The 17,014-nt window shown below is 42.4% G+C and overlaps 1 protein-coding gene across 1 annotated transcript; it reads right to left on the reverse strand.

The window, feature by feature from the left end:
- Window positions 1–14,958: 14,958 nt before the first annotated feature.
- On the reverse strand, window positions 14,959–16,064 carry LOC109208651 (RING-H2 finger protein ATL80-like). The gene is made up of 2 exons (XM_019371785.1): window positions 15,426–16,064; window positions 14,959–15,263 (listed from the first exon to the last, which is right to left on the reverse strand). The coding sequence occupies exon 1, from the start codon at window positions 15,980–15,982 to the stop codon at window positions 15,428–15,430; it is 555 nt and encodes a 184-aa protein (XP_019227330.1). The 5' UTR covers window positions 15,983–16,064; the 3' UTR covers window positions 14,959–15,263; window positions 15,426–15,427.
- Between the last annotated feature and the right edge of the window lie 950 nt (window positions 16,065–17,014).

The following is a 17,014-nucleotide window of genomic DNA, read 5'->3' on the forward strand; positions in this document are numbered from 1 at the left end:
TCTATACTCCTGACAAGAACCCTCGCCTCATTCTGAACCAAATAATGGTCTTTGTTCCTTAATATACTTCATATAATCAGATTGCATTGATCCTAAATCCGATGATCTCGTCTCACCCAATACGAACTGCTCAAGCAATAAGTCACCCCGGACATGATCAAAAGTCTCATATGATGCCACAACCTGCCAGTAGGCCACCAATTCGAACGGGATACAAAGGGAAACAAACTCTAGAAGGAACTACTCGACTCGCGCAACTAATATGAACTTCCCTCAGAAAATGGGAAACAAACACGCATAAGATGAAGTATGAAAACTGTATTCAACATCACACTGTTGCGGCGCAACCCGATCCAATTAACATACCCATGGCGGCGTGCCACCCGATCCACACATAACACTCACCTAAGGAGATGCACATCGAGCTAAATTGCTCATTACCACAAAATACCAAATATCGGTCACAAGCGCGCTAAGTGCATAATACCATCCCTGAGGGAACATATAGCGCTATAAGCTACAAAACTCAAGAACAACTGAGGTGCGATATACGATCTGAATCTCAAGAGCCATTTTGCTCTTGTAACATCATATGTACGCGGAACCTCAACACATAAGCAATTCACCAAGCCGTCTCACAACTCACACGGCACAATGTATCATTACATGAAATAACTGACGACGAAATAACACCCTGACTACTCTTCCATAAGGAGTGCATTACTGAAATGAACACGCCTGGCCTGATATAGAGCCCATATTCACATTTGAATCCATCCACAGACCTCAAGTTGATTCTGCTCGCACTGAACTAGGCTGATAACCTTTCAAAGGTCCATAATAACTCCCCTTTTTTCTCATAACACATAAGAACAACCATCATAACCGGAGTAATCATCCACAGCCCACAACTCAATAAATCAAGTGCCCTTCAGGCATCAATTCCGAAATAAACGATACCACCACAATCTTCATACTTGGTTTAACTCTTCGACCACTCAAGTGACTACACGCCACTCATATACAACCTTCTCGTAGGGCACGCTCCCACAACCTTCCGTAACAGATAACAGGTCTGTACATCCAAACCACCAGCCGCATTAACGCTAAAAAGCGACCAAGAATCCATAACCGGGATGCAAAGCCTTTTTCACAAAACACCGATCTCAGGTGTTGCTGAAGGCAATACCAACTTACTTTAAACATCGAAACGACTTTCCTGTTCATTCGAGCTCGTGACATCCTTGTTAACACTGAACTGCAACCTTGATCCCCACTTCAAATTTCATACCACTAATAGATTAATACTTCATTACGTAAAAACTTTTTACTTAACTCACTTCAGGAGAACCGTAGCACACTCAGGTGAATTCTCATAATCGTAAAATATGCAAAACTCTAAGTAGTGGTCTAAGCCACCATAGCCCTTCCGGGGTCCGCCTACACATAACAGGCTATAATAGAGGGATACTCCTGAATAATATCAATTACGGCGGCCTACAGGCCTCGCACGTACCGCCACAAATCACTTGCATAATTTGCCGAAGGAACTGATCACTACCACCAATATGCCAACTCAACTATGGCTAACCAGTCTATATCCCTCCAACTTATCCTTGATTGCCTTAGAAATAATAACTCCATTCAGCACATAACACACTCCATCCGCACTCGTCCCGAGTGATTGTGAATTATGAGACCATGTTGTCTCAATTCCCACGAACCATTTCAGACCTCCCAATTGCTATACTGCAGGTCAAAACATCATAGAACATTCTGGGAACCTTCTCATAAGCTGCTACAAAGCTTGATTCTTAACTGTATCTATAGGCTCGAATCATTAGGCACCACACTTTACCCCCTTTGAATCCACTAGGACCGTTGTTGAGAGTCACCCACTCTGGCTAGGTCCCGAATATAATCAACTCCCCGGCCCCGCTGGCACAGGAACACCCATCTCAATGAAGCACTCGACTGGATCACTTCCCTTGCAGATCACCTCTGTACGAAGCATAAATCTAGAATCCTCCCAAAGCCTGAACATGAGCCAATAAGGCCAACCACAACATACCTTTAACAATTCCTTTGCTCTAATTATCACTTATGCTCTTTTCCTGTAGCTGAAATAACTTACCAATACGCCGATAACCCGAAACCTCACAAGAAGATAACCATACAACCCAATCGTAGGCGGTGGGACTCTCCCACTTAGCTTGAAGCCACTATTACACAACTCTGAAATTCACCAGGATTCCTTATCTCTTATTGACATAACCATGCGCAATCGACCGCAAAATTCTCGGAATCTTTCTGTAAAACTCTTTTTTGTTATACTCTGAATCATCAACCACATTCGCACGACCGATCTCTTTGCGTTATAACCAATAGAATTCTTCGCAGAAGCTTCGCCAACCCGCTCACGGGGAATAACCCCCTGTGCAAATCACTCTCCGACATCTTCCAACGTTGCTGCACGGGGTACAACCACTGCAACATCAATGACCCGTCCAGAGTCCGGGCTCACTCTCTAGCTGCACCAGTCCATTCACTCCTTGTGGACATCAATTAAATGTGCGGCAACATCCTTCCAATTCAAAGTTAGGTTGTATCCTTCTTCATTTCAAGCAGCTCCTTTCTGTTACATCAAATCTCCTGCCGCATAATAGTCCACACTTCAAATTAATGCATAGGCCCTAATCACCAATCACTAAAACTCCCAAATCACTCCAAACTCTCCTCAAGGTGTGTAGTCATCTCACCACCAGACCCATATGCAACTCCGCCACTCTCCTACTTTGGCGAAACTCTCCCCTTTAGTCGGCTACTCGACCCTTGCTTCTTATACCTGGCCTTCTAGCAAAATTTATTTTTTTAACCACCGCTTGACACTTCCCACACATCCTTCCTCATCCTCTGCTGCTCAGTTGTTTCCTTAATAAGATTTACCTTCGTAGCACTTGAACTCACAATCTGCTACTAACTCTAAACCTTTCCGGAGATCATCTTTCTCGAGCCGTCAAAATTAGAAACACCAATTCAATCCTGAACCACCACACCCCGCGCTCTCTGACCGTCGCTTCTTCAATACTGTCTCGCAGTATCCCACTCCAAAGGCGAATTGTAGAAGGTCATAACGCCGGCGAACTTAGTACATTCATTAGGGACAGCGACACCTCATCATAGAAGAAAAACTCCACCACGCTCGGAAATACCAAGTCTCGATGCTCCATCGGCCCAAATCTGTACATTCTTAGTCCGATTGCCTTTCCTCCGCCGGAAGTAAAATACGGAATCTCTAAATCATGCACTGAGTAAACCTCCCTTCAAGTCATTCACTGCCCCGACACGTAGGCAAGCATCCTACCCTCACATCAACACTGCGCGACAACCATCCATAAGCATCATGGCCACTGGTGCCTAGCCCCAGAGCTCTCAGAAGTACAACTACTGAACTGAAATGATAGAGTATCCTTCCAGAAGGCGACGACAATTGTCATATCAACTATACCGGGAGGAGCATCCCGTACCACCTCTGTAATACCCTTAAAATTCTTCAATTCTCGATTTATAACAAGTGGTTAAGATTGAGTAGGAAGGAAACAAGGGCATAAGCCTCAAGGAAATCAAATCGCACGATGAGGAATCAAGAAAGGAAGTGCTCCTAACAGCCCTGTAGCCTCCCGTGGATAAGTACAGATGTCTCCATACCGATCCGCGAGACTCTACTAGACTTGCTCATGACTCGTGAGACCTAAGGGAACCTAGGGCTCTAATACCATGTTGTCACGACCCAAAATCCACTAAGGGTCGTGATGGCGCCGGACACCGCTGTCGGTCAAGCCAACCAAAATACTAAATTAAATTCTCGTTTTTAAATATTTTCGAGATCACTTCTTTTATACGTCTAAACGATACATAATAAATTCTACTAAATAAATAATGAAAGATTTAACAACTTTAAAAATTTCTGAATCAACCCATAGACATCCCAGAACCCGGTGTCACAAGTGCATGAGAAATTTCTAAGAAATAATGTAATATAACAACCGTCCGGAATACAATATTGGACATAAAATAAATACAGTAATCTGAAAGAGACTTGCTGGCTGCGGGTCGTCTCGGGAAATGCAGCTCACCTAAGTCTCCGTATCAACCATGCTGCTACGCCCACTAGGCCACTAGAGATGCATGTGCTTGTGCAACAAAAATGCACAGAAGCGTAGTATGAATACGAAAACAACGTGTACCCAATGAGTATCCCGTCTAATCTCAAAGAAGTAGAGACGAGAGGCCGACTTCGACATTTACTAGTGTTCCAATAATGTTATATCAATAATATATTAAATCATGGATTTTTATAGACATGATTGTGATTCAATAGATTGAAGCAAGCAATACAAGCATGAGCAAATCATGCCGAGGACATACGGCCCGATGCAATAATATTTTAACTGTGCACTGCCAGAGGGTCGAATGGCGCGAACCATAGATGCATCTATTTAATCTACCGAGGCGTTCGGCCCGTCCCAGAATTTAAACATACACAGACAGTCAATCAATAAGTCATCAGGAAACAATTATCCGAAGAAAACCAATTCTCCTTTTAACAATTTAAGAAAATGAGTTAGATCTTTTTAGAAATTCATTTGTTACTTCTATGTGATTTAAGCAATTCAACTGTCAATAAGACTACAAATAATCCAAGTATAGCATGCTTTTGGGTCCTAAACTACCCGGCCCTAAATATAATAGTAGCTACGCACGAACTCTTGTCACCTCGTGCGTACGTAGCCCCCACAAATAGGAGCACATAACCAATTATTTCACCTATGGGGACAATTCCCTCTTACAAGGTTAGAAAGGAGACTCACCTCGCTCCGAAGATCCATAATCGGCCTTCTACGCCCTTCCGAAAACTCAAATTGATGCACATCGCTCCAAAACTAGCCAATAATTATGAAAATCCATTAATATATGCTTAGTTACTCATTACAATCCAATTTATAAAAATTCCTAACCCCGATAGAAAAGTTGACAAAAACGCCCTCGGGCCCACGTGCCTGGATCCCAAAAATTTTCGAAGAATAAGTTTACCCATAGCCTCACGAACTCAAATATATAATTTACTCTCAATTTTATACCCAAAATCGTGGTCAAATCCCAAGAATATCAATTTTCTAGGTTTTCCCTCAAATCCCAAGTTTCTACCAATTTCATGCTCAAATCCGTACATAATCAATGTATTTAACTCAAGATAGGTGGGGATAGCTTACCTTATCGTTGATGATGAAAATCCCCTCTTGAAACCCTCCAAGAATCGCCCAAGCCAAGAAAATATGGGAGAAAATGGCCAAATCCCAATTTTTAAAACACTCACTGCCTCCAGTACTTTCCGCACCTGCGGTCACTTGACCGCATCTGCTGTTCCGCAGGTTCGAGACCAATTGCTGCTTCTGCTGTCCGGGGCTCCCCAGCCCATTCCGCTTCTGCGCCCTCTCTTCCGCATCTGCGGTCCCGCATCTGCGGCAAAACGACCGCATCTGCGGTCCTAGCTCTCTCTTCCGCCAATAACGCATCTGCGACCATAGGGCCGCTTCTGCGGCTCCGCACCTGCGGCCTAGTCTCGCAGGTGCGGTTACACCAGCAACCAGCAACGTCAGCTCTTCTTCAAACTCCGAATTCGATCCGTTAACCACCCGGAATCCACCCGAGGCCCCCGGGAACCCGACCAACCATACCAACCAGTCCCAAAACATATTACGGACTTGCTCGAGGCCTCAAATCATATCAAACAACGCTAAAATCATGAATCGGCCTCCAATCCAAGCTTTATGAACTTTAGAATTTCAAACTTCTACTTTTGATGTTTAAACCTATCAAATCACGTCCGATTGACTTCAAATTTTGCACACAAGTCATATTCGACATTACGGACCTGCTCCAACTTTCGAAATTGGAATCCAACCCTGATATCAAAAAGTCAATCTCTCGGTCAAACTTCTCAAACCTTCGAATTTCTATCTTTAGCCAAATGACTTCAAAATGACCTACGGACCTCCGAATTCACTTCCGATCACGCTCCAAACTCTAGAATCACCATACGGGGCTACTCCCAGACTCGGAATCCCAAACGGACATCGATAACACTGAAATGCACTTCAACCCAGACTTAGGAAATTTCTTCCAAAATACTAACTTCCACAATAGGCGCCAAAATACTCCGGGTCATCCAAAACCCGATCCGAGCATACGCCCAAGTCCGAAATCATCATACGAACCTATTGAAACCTTCAGATCCCGATTCCGAGGTCGTTTACTCTAAAATCCAATCTTAGTCAATTCTTTCAACTTAAAGCTTCCGAAATGAGAATTCTCTTTCCAAATCCACTCCGAACTTCCCGAAATTCAATTCCGACCATGCGTAGCAGTCATAATACCTAAAATGAAGCTGCTCATGGCCTCAAACTGCTGAACGGCGCGCTAGAGCTCAAAACGACCGGTCGGGTCGTTAAACCGGCGTTCTCTTCTATCTTATTACGTACTCTGTTTTCATTTGATTTCGAGACAGATTGTATTTCTTTTAGATGTTGGTTGTAGTAATCATAGTCGGTCCGTGATATTGTGATACCAGATTTCGGGTAGAGGAGTATATTGGTATTGTAGTATTGGCTTTGGTTATCTTTATCTGTTTAAGTTTTCCGCTTGTTCTGTTCATCGTGAATATTTAAATGTTGATTACTTGTTAATTCAGATTGTTAACAAGGGTTAAAATGAAAGAGTTAGTGATTTCTACATTTTGTGGCTTGCCTAGCTTCTACGAGTAAGCGCTATCACGACTCCCGAGGGTGGGAAATTCGGGTTGTGACAAGTTGGTATCAGAGCTCTAGGTTACATAGGTCTCACAATTCACGGACAAGCTTGGTAGAGTCTGAGGAATCGGTACGGAGACGTCTATATTTATCCCCTAGAGGCTACAGAGTTAGGAAAAACTTCACATCTATTCATTCCTTATCGTGCGATATTGATTCATCTTGAAGCATGTAACTTATATCCCTTTACATCCACTCGTGTGTTATATTACACTCTCGGTGTCTGCTATGCTCCAGTGGTTTGTGATGCTGCAGATAGGCTACGAGGGAGTCAGGGATGCTCAGACATTTTCTCAACGTGTTGTCCAGACTGGAGATATGGAGGTATGTAGAGACTATTCAGTTGTTTATATGGAGGCGCGGTAGAAGCGTGGTGGGTGTTGATTGAGGATAGTTGGCGGTATTGGAGTACCTTGTGATTTGTGTTGTACGAGCTGTGAAGGTTAGCTCTGCAGATCATCAGACGTTGTTTTCTATGGCTTCGCGCCAAGTGGAGGAGTCCACCAACGGTATTCAGATTGCATAGTCAGACTTGCGTCAGTTTCGTCCTGAGGTATATGTATGTGTGGTGTTGGTAGGTTCCCGAAATTTGTATATGACTAAGGTCTGAGATCTTGCACGGGACGATGTTGGGACTTTGATAGGGATTATTGCATATCTACTATCCGAAGAAATGGGTCAGCTCTGCGGTGTTGGGTCAACATAGTGACGAAGTGATTGGTCCTTTGAATAGGAATTCTCTACTGGTATTTGTGGGAGCACTCTTGGATTGAACTGTTTGTGTGACTCGATTGAGTTGGGGAGGTATGTCCTGATGGCTTATTTGCGTGCGGGCGGATCTTAGAGGGTTCTCGATGGTTTGACTACGGCTTGAGTTGGGTGTCTACTATGGGCGTAAGAAATATGTGGTACATTGTGGCCTTCTCCTGAATAGGCATTAGAAATTAATGGGGTGTTGACATTGTTGGCTATCACATGTGAAGAATGTGCATTTTGGAAAGGACCTTGAGGTTTGGTTGCGGGTGTGTGGCTGGTAGCATAGTGATTACTGGGTTTGAGGCCTTCGAGGTTCACATTTTGTTACGCGACCAGAAACTCCATATGAGTGTTTCAGCATAATGATAGGGTGTAAGTGTTATATCAGCCATTTGATTTGCATAGTGGAGTTTGAGTATGAAAGTTTTGGTATTCCTGAGGTTTTGGGCTAGATGCCCTCATATGTGAACCATTTCCTACTGTCGAATTGTGAAGAAACGTTGAGGATGAGGTAATTAATAGCATGCATGATTGATAGGTCACTGTGGATTTTTTTTTGAAAGGATATTTATCTATTTGGAAATAATCAGGATTTGGATTTGGGGGCTATTTGAAAGCTCCATGAGAATATGTATCTTGTATCAGATGAGCGCTCCTGTGAGATTGTCATTATGATAATGTTACCGGGCAGAATGGATGTTATGTGGGATATCCCTTTCCTTGTGTTATTTGGTGTTGTGTCTTCCCTCTGTGGGACGAGTTGCTGAAAAACCAATACTTTTGTTGTCACACGTGTTGTACTTGTTAGATAATTCTTTTACTTTGTTTCCTTTATTTGTGCTGCGTAATTGAGTTATTGCTGATTTGGTGTACGAATTGTGTAGTGTAAGAATCTGTGGGGTTCTATGATAAGTTGTTAGATGGATTGCTTATATTGGCTGAGATGAGGTTCTTAGACCTGAGTTTAGTGTTATGGTATTGGGGGAGTGTTTGGAAGTGAGAGGGTGTTTCTGCTAAGATTTGGGTAATGGCCCTTAGCGGGCGGGAGAGCTTCGTGACTTGTCTACTTCATGGGTGGCTATGAGTTTCCGAATGTCTCTTTATCACGGGTACTGTTGTGGAAGTCCGGAACAAGGTTGTATTCAATGTGGAGTACATTGCCGGCATCCAAGATGTTATTGGAGCAGCATCTGAGAGTGGTTTTTTTTCACTCTGAGAGATAGTCAGTTGTATGCTAAGTTTTCGAAGTGTGAGTTCTGGTTGAGTTCAGTTGCTTTCTTGGGTCATGTGGTTTCAGCAGAGGGTATTCAGGTTGACCCGAATAAGATTGAGGCAGTCAAGAACTGGCCTAGACCAGCATCAACTACAGAGATTCGGAGTTTCTTGGGTCTGGCAGGCTACTACCGTCGGTTTGTGGAGGGATTTTCATCTATCGCAACCCCGATGACCAGGTTGACCCAGAAGGTTGCCCAGTTCAGATGGTCGGACGAGTGTGAGCGAGCTTTCAGAAGCTCAAGACAGCTTTGACTACGGCACCGGTATTGGTTTTGCCCATAGGTTTAGGCCATACACAGTTTATTGTGATGCATCTCGTATTGGGCTTGGTGCAGTGTTGATGCAGGATGGCAAGGTCATTGCTTATGCTTCGCGGCAGTTGAAGATTCATGAGAAGAACTATCCGCTTCATGATTTGGAGTTAGCAGCCATTGTTCACGCGTTGAATATTTGGAGGCATTATCTGTATGGCGTGGCGTGTGAGGTGTTCACGGATCACAAGAGTCTGCAATATTTGTTCAAGCAGAAGGAGTTGAATTTGAGGCAGAGAAGGTGGTTGGAGTTGTTGAAAGACTATGATATCACCATCTTATATCATCTAGGAAAGGCCGATGTGGTGGCCGATGCTTGGAGTAGGAAGTCAGCCAGTATGGGCAGTCTTGCATATATCCCGGTCGGTGAGAGACTGCTTTCTTTGGATGTTCAGGCTTTGGCCAATCAGTTCGTGAGGTTGGATGTTTTCTAAGCCCAGCCGTGTATTAGCTTGCACAGTTGCTCGCTCTTCTTTATTGGAGCGTGTCCGAGATCGGCAATATGATGATTCCTATTTGTGTGTCCTTAGAGACACGGTGCAGCACGGAGGTCCCAAGCAGGTTACCTTAGGTGATGATGGAGTTTTGAGATTGCAGGGTCGAGTTTGTGTGCCTAATGTAGTGGACTTCGAGAGTTGATTTTGGGGAAGGCCCATAGCTCCCGGTACTCTATTCATCCGGGCGCCGTGAATATGTATCAGAATTGGCGGCAACATTATTGGTGGTGGATAATGAAGAAGGATATCGTTACATATGTGGCTCGGTGCATGAATCGCCAGCAGGTTAAGTATGAGCATCAGAGGCCTGGTGGTTTGTTCCAGAAGATTGAGATTCCTGAGTGGAAGTGGGAGCGGATCATTATGGACTTCGTTGTTGGACTCCCACGGACTCAGAGGAAGTTCGATGCAGTGTGGGTTATTGTTGATAGGCTGACCAAGTCAGCGCATTTCATTCCTATGGCAGTTTCCTATTCTTCCGAGAGGTTAGCTGAGATCTATATCCGGGAGATTGTTCGCCTTCATGGTGTGCCCGTGTCTATTATTTCTGACCGAGGTACGCAGTTTAGCTCACATTTCTGGAGAGCGGTTCAGCGAGAGTTGGGCACACGGGTTGAGTTGAGCACAACATTTCATCCTCAGACGGACGGGCAGTCCGAGCGGACTATTTAGATTTTGGAGGATATGCTCCGAGCTTGTGTCATTGACTTTGGAGGCTCGTGGGATCAGTTTTTGCCTTTAGCAGAGTTGCCTACAACAACAGCTACCAGTCGAGTATTCATATGGCTCCTTATGAGGCTTTATATGGTAGGCGGTGTCGGTCTCCGGTTGGGTGGTTTGAGCCGGGGGAGGCTCGGTTGTTGGGTACGGATTTGGTTCAGGATGCCTTGGACAAGGTCAGGATCATTCAGGATAGGCTTCGTACAGCTCAGTCCAGGCAAAAGAGTTATGTCGACCGCAAGGTTCGAGATCTAGCTTTCATGGTCGGTGAGCGGGTATTGCTTCGAGTGTCGCCTATGAAGGGCGTGATGAGATTTGGGAAGAAGGGCAAGCTTAGCCCTTGGTTCATTGGCCCGTTTGAGATCCTTGATCGAGGAGGAGCCGGTAGCTATTCTAGACCGGCAGGTTCGTCAGTTGAGGTCGAAAAGTTTTCCTTCTGTTCGTGTTCAGTGGAGAGGTCAGCCTGCTGAGGCATCGACCTGGGAGTCCGAGTCCGATATGCGGAGCAGTTATCCCCATCTTTTCCCCGACTCACGTACTTCCTTCTTATGTCCGTTCGAGGACGCACGGTTGTTTTAGAGGTGGAGGATATGATGATCCAAAAGGTCGTCACTTGTTTTTAAAATTAATTCTATGTCCGAGGCCTGAAAAACCTCTTTTAGCTTCACCTCGATTTGCGTGCACAGTCCGGGCGTGTAGCCGGAAAGCTATTATGTGAAAAATCTGTGAAAATATTGAAATTTTGGCTTAAAAATGTATTTAAGTTGACTTCGGTCAACATTTTGGGTAAACGGACCCGGATCCGTGATCGGACGGCCCTAGAGGGTCCGTAGGAAAATATGGGACTTGGGCGTATGCCCGGAATCGAATTCCGAGGTCCCAAGCCCGAGAAATGAATTTTAAAAAAAAAATTGTTTTCTGAAATTGTTTAAAGGATTTGGAAATGAATTTGGATTAGAACATGTTGGTATCGGGCCCGTATTTTGGTTCCGGCGCCCGGTACAGGTCCTATATGTGATTTAAGATAATTCTGTGAAGTTTGGTAAGAAACGGAATCCGTTTGACGGGATTCGGACCTCATATGCAAAATTTGATGTTTTAAGAAGTTTTGAAATATTTCATTGATTTTGAGGTTTAATTCGTTGTTTATGGGGTTAATTTGGCGATTTGATCACACGGATAAGTTCATATGATGTTTTTGAGTTAGTAAGTATGTTGGGTTTGGAGCCCCGAGGGCTCGGGTGTGTTTCGGAAGGTTTTAAACTCTTAAAAAGTTGCAGGTTTTCAGTTGCTGGTATTTTGGTATTTTCTTCTCCGCGTTCGCGGGAGGACCCTCGCGAACGCGATGAGTTAATTGTGCTGAAGGAAAATTCCTTCTACGCGAACGCGAGACCTAGGTCGCGAACGCGAAGCTTTGGGGGGTCTACCATTCGCGAACGCGGGCCTCGTAACACGAACGCGAAGGCTTGTGGCCTGGTCGGGGGGGGGGGGGGAAGGGAAAATTATACCTACGCGAACGCGAAGGCTAGAGGAGTTACTTCTCCGCGAACGCGAGCCATCTTCCGCGAACGCGAAGGTCTGTCAGACCTAACTCATCGCGAATGCGATGACCAAATCCGCCCAGTTATTTTTAAAGTCCAGAAACAGAATACATTACGGGATTTAACCCATTTTTCACAAACTTCTTCTTCTCCACACCTCTTGGGCGAATTTTGAAGAACTTCATCACCATAACCTCTTGGGTACGTAATCTTTGACTTGTTTTCTTCCATTTTTATCAACACCCACTAGATTTCTAGGCTTAAATCATGTTCTTAAGGGTAGAAAATTAGGGATTTGGGTAGAGTTAGGGCTTTTTATATATTTGGGATTTAGACCTCGTTTTGGGGTCGAATTTTGGAACTAATTATATATTCGGGCTCGTGGGTGAATGGGTGATCGGATTTTGGTCCGAACCTCGTGTTTCGACCAAGCGGGCCCGGGGCCAATTTTTGATGTTTTGGGAAGAATGATGGGAAAGCTATAATTAAGTATTGGAATTGGATTGTTTAGCATTTATTGATGTTATTAAGTCGATTATGTCTAGATACAATTGATTTGGAGCCAAATTCAAAAGGAAAAGCGGTGTTTGAGGCTTGAGTTGGTCGTGGAAGTTCGAGGTAAGTGTTCGGTCTAACCTTAGCTTGAGGGATTAAGAGTTGTGTCCTATTTGTTATTTGCTTCTTGTTGAGTACGACGTATATGCATGGCGACGAGTATCTATACGTTGGTGTCGAGCATGACCGTGAGTCTTAAATTGTGAATTATTGTGTTCTTAAATAATACTACAGATGCTTAAATTGATGATTCTCGGTATTGAGCAAGGATTTAGACTGTTCTCGTGGAAATTACTTATGATTGAGAATTGGTATTAGCTGAGGTATTTAGATGTTAGAATGAGATTGGTTATAGCTGTTTCTCCCTTGCCGGGACGTATTTACTTATACTGTCGTTTCCCTTGCCGGGATAGTGTAGTTCTTTATTGATCCCTTGCCGGGACTCTTGTTATGATTGTTGTCGACTGTATATTTGGATCGGGTTGCACGCCGCAACAATAATATAAATGGATCGGGTTGCACGCCGCAACAATGATATAAATGGATCGGGTTGCACGCCGCAACAGTGATATAAATGGATCGAGTTGCACGCCACAACAATGATATAAATAGATCGGGTTGTACGCCGCAACGGTGATATAAATTAATCGGGTTGCACGCCGCAACAGTGATATAAATGGATCGGGTTGCACGCCGCAACAATGATACAGTTGGATCGGGTTGCACGCCGCAACAGTGATATAAATGGATCGGGTTGCACGCCGCAACAATGTTATTATTGTTTGTTGTAGATCTTGAATTGTTCTCTTATATTTTTCTTAAATTACTGCTGGATTTGATATTTTTCCCGCGCAGCATGCACCTCCTCCCACCTATAATTGTTCATTCTTGTTTTATTTTCCGCTGTATATTATATAACTGCACAGGTTTATCTAGAGTCTGGTCCTAGCCTCGTCACTACTTCGCCGGGGTTAGGCCAGACACTTACCAGCACATGGGGTCGGTTGTGCTGATGCTACACTCTGCACTATGTGTAGATCCCAGAGCAGCTTTTAGGCAGTAGCACTTGGGGAGGCTGCCTTCAGTCCAGCTAGAGATCCCGAGGTAGTCCTACATATGTCCGCAGGCCCGACGTTCTCTTCTATCTTATTACGTACTCTGTTTTCATTTGATTTCGAGACAGATTGTATTTCTTTCAGACGCTGGGTGTAGTAATCATATTCCGTCCGTGATATTGTGACACCAGATTCCGGGTAGAGGAGTATATTGGCATTGTAGTATTGGCTTTGGTTATCTTTATCTGTTTAAGTCTTCCGCTTGTTCTGTTCGTCGTTAATATTTAAATGTTGATTACTTGTTAATTTAGATTGTTAAAAAGTGTTAAAATGAAAGAGTTAGTGATTTCTATATTTCGCGGATTGCCTAACTTCTACGAGTAGGTGCCATCACGACTCCCGAGTGTGGAAAATCCGGGTCGTGACAATTATACAACTAAGAAGCACTACTATTCTTATTAGGTGGCGTTTGGCAGGCTTAATTTTTATAGAAAAAATAATTGTGCACGTATTGTTTTCTCCAAAATATAGGAACCGTCATTTTTATGGGATCGAAAAAGAAACAGAGCAAAGCAGAGGAAGAAGGAGAGAGTAAAACTGAAATGAGTCCGAGTTCTTCATTTCAAATTGAAACACCATTAGTGGGGTCTTTAAAAAGCTTGAAGGTTTAAAATGAGTTACTTGATTTGATGAAAGTTTGGGAGATTAATATTGGGGTTGTCTTCGGGTCGTCGTGGGAAATCTTTAGCTGAAATTATAACAAATTTGGAGGAGTTTCTCTTAAAAATTTGGATTAAAATCGTTTTTGGAACAAGAACACACATGAAAATAGTGAAGAACACACATGAACATATAGTGAAGATGCCGAGTTAAGTAGTGTTTTTAGGTTTTTTCCTTTTTTTTACTCAAAATAATATATGTCCTTTTTTTATTCATTATTTGCCACGTCAGCAGCAAGTGCATTGCACAAACTTTTTAAATTTGGCTTTGTCAAAGAAATGCTTAATTGGAATAAGTTTCGGATAGTATAAGTGCTTAATAGGAACACCCTTAAGTTTATGTGTCTAAATCAACTAACCAACTAAATCAACACCCTTAAGTTTCGGATAGTATAAGTGCTTAATAGGAACACCCTTAATTTTATAACCAACTAAATCAACTGTAGCAAAAACTAACCAAAACGAAGGCCTCCCACATCGTCCTCCACACTTGTACTTCTCGTCAATTTCCTCCACAAATTACGACCTTTTGATTGCACATTTTTTAAAGAATTTAAGTTTTAGTACATAATCCGACCAATATGAATAATCCCTTAAAACGTTCCCTATAATAACGACTTCATATTTAGGACTCCATATAATATATGCACATACATGAAGTTATATGTATAATTGTATATTATTCCATATATACGCGGAGAGTAAAAACTGTTTATAACATATTATATGATCAGATAACTGGGTAAAAAAGAAGATAAGTCGAAAAGATAAAAAAGATTTACAGTGTCTAGAAACCTTCTAAAATATCAACAACTCAGCAGCATATATATCATTCCCCTTTTGTCACCTTCTTCTTTTCCATAACAAAAGCACGAAGCTTCATATTTATCGTCTTCTCTTCTTTAGCTTCTCGACAAAGCAAAACCACTAAACTTCACCAGCTCAACTGGGGACCATGTTCAACCCTGACAAAAACCCATAACCGTTTTACAATAAAAATAGACATTTTTTAGTTTATGAATTCTAATTATTTTAATTTATATACAAAAGTTATTTTTACCTTATTTAAATTGGCCATAGCATAATGTACAGTAGTATAATTTTTTGACAACGAAATTGGATTGTACCTTTATGCAAGGTAGCTCCGCCCAGGAATTTGAGCAACGTTGGAGGTGCCGGAAGCTGCAGGGAACTCGCCGCACTTCCGGCACCGACCAACTACAAGAATCTGACGGCACGATGGGCAAGAAGAGTGTGAACCAAGCCACGTGTCAATACACTGAACATGAAAGCCATGGCCACACTGAGGCAGAACCCTAATCTCGTTTCCTTCCCTGTATTCCGCCAGACATATGGCGCACTCCGCCGCGGCGCCGGTGGTTGAAGAAGAACTGTCGTAAGTGAACTTAGGCAGCGACTGTAACACTTTTTTCTTCAACCCTCTGTTCGCCGCCGATGATGACTGACCTCCGGTACCTTCACCGACTCGTCGGAGCCAAGCGCACCGAACTACCGAGATGAGTCCTATGATGCAGATGAATGCACAGAGTAGGGCAGCTATGATTATGACGAAGTCGGGCTCCACTGATGCAAACGACGGCGGCTCCGCCGCGGAGGATTTGACCGGCGGCTGTGGAGTTGAGAAAGAGTTAGTGCTGAGCAGAAATCTAGGTGGAAGCGTCATAATTTATGATAAAGAGAAGTTAAACATATAAGAGAAATATAACGTGGACAAGCGTAATCAATAGGGGAAGTTGATATGTCGGTTGTGGAAATGAAATATAGAAAATTTTCGGTTAGCCATGCATTATATATACTCTGTATCCACTAATGATGTCATATAGAGCTCGTTTGGCTAGCTGATTTAAAGTACCTGATAAGCATAGGTGCTAAAAAGCACTTTTAAGTGCTGAAGCTGATTTAAAAAATAAGCAGTTACGTGTTTGGATAAAAGTGCTGAAATTAATAATAAGCAGCTAAAAAATTGGGTATACAAAGAGTTCTGTTTTAAAAAGAAGTATTTTAGGGATAGAATAGTAAATATTTTGGTCAAACCTAAAGTGCTTATAAGCTGAAATTTGATAAGTTGGGGGAGACCAACTTATGGCTTTTGGCTTATTTTTGGCTTATAAGCACTTTTAATTTTACCAAACGCGTAGATAAGCCAAAAAGTGCTTATAAGCCAGTTTGACCAGCTTATAAGCTTAGCCAAACACCCTCATAGTCTCAGAATATGATTTGTTACTTGATTAAAAAATATGGAAAATTACACAGTATAATCACTTTTAAAAATAATAGCCGGCGAAATATATATATTTAATATATTACTATATAATATACATAATCAATGTACCTTTTCTTGTATATTTGGCTAGCAAACATAATTACTTTTGATCGATAAACCAAACGTATAACTTGCCCAAAAATATAGAAGTAATACTTACCATATTTTACATATTTTAAAAATTGACTATATAAAAAATAAATTATACTATCAATATATACGAGTTATATTTCTCTAATTTTTATATATGTTAAAAGTTGTTCGGTTCTAATTTTAGAATTCGAATTTTATAGGTTCGAGCATGAAATTTTATCATAATTCATCCAATTTACTAGTACAAAATTTATAACTTAAATATTTATGTAGTAAAATTTTTATAGTACTTACAAAATGGTTGATTAATTATTAGTACTCCCTTCGTAAACCTGTTTG

The sequence above is a fragment of the Nicotiana attenuata genome, unplaced genomic scaffold, assembly GCF_001879085.1.
Source record: "Nicotiana attenuata strain UT unplaced genomic scaffold, NIATTr2, whole genome shotgun sequence".
NCBI classification, from domain to species: Eukaryota; Viridiplantae; Streptophyta; class Magnoliopsida; order Solanales; family Solanaceae; genus Nicotiana; species Nicotiana attenuata.

Coding starts and splice junctions, on each gene's coding strand:
- LOC109208651 (XM_019371785.1), bottom strand. CDS start 15,982: ATGACGCTTCCACCTAGATTTCTGCTCAGCACTAACTCTTTCTCAACT.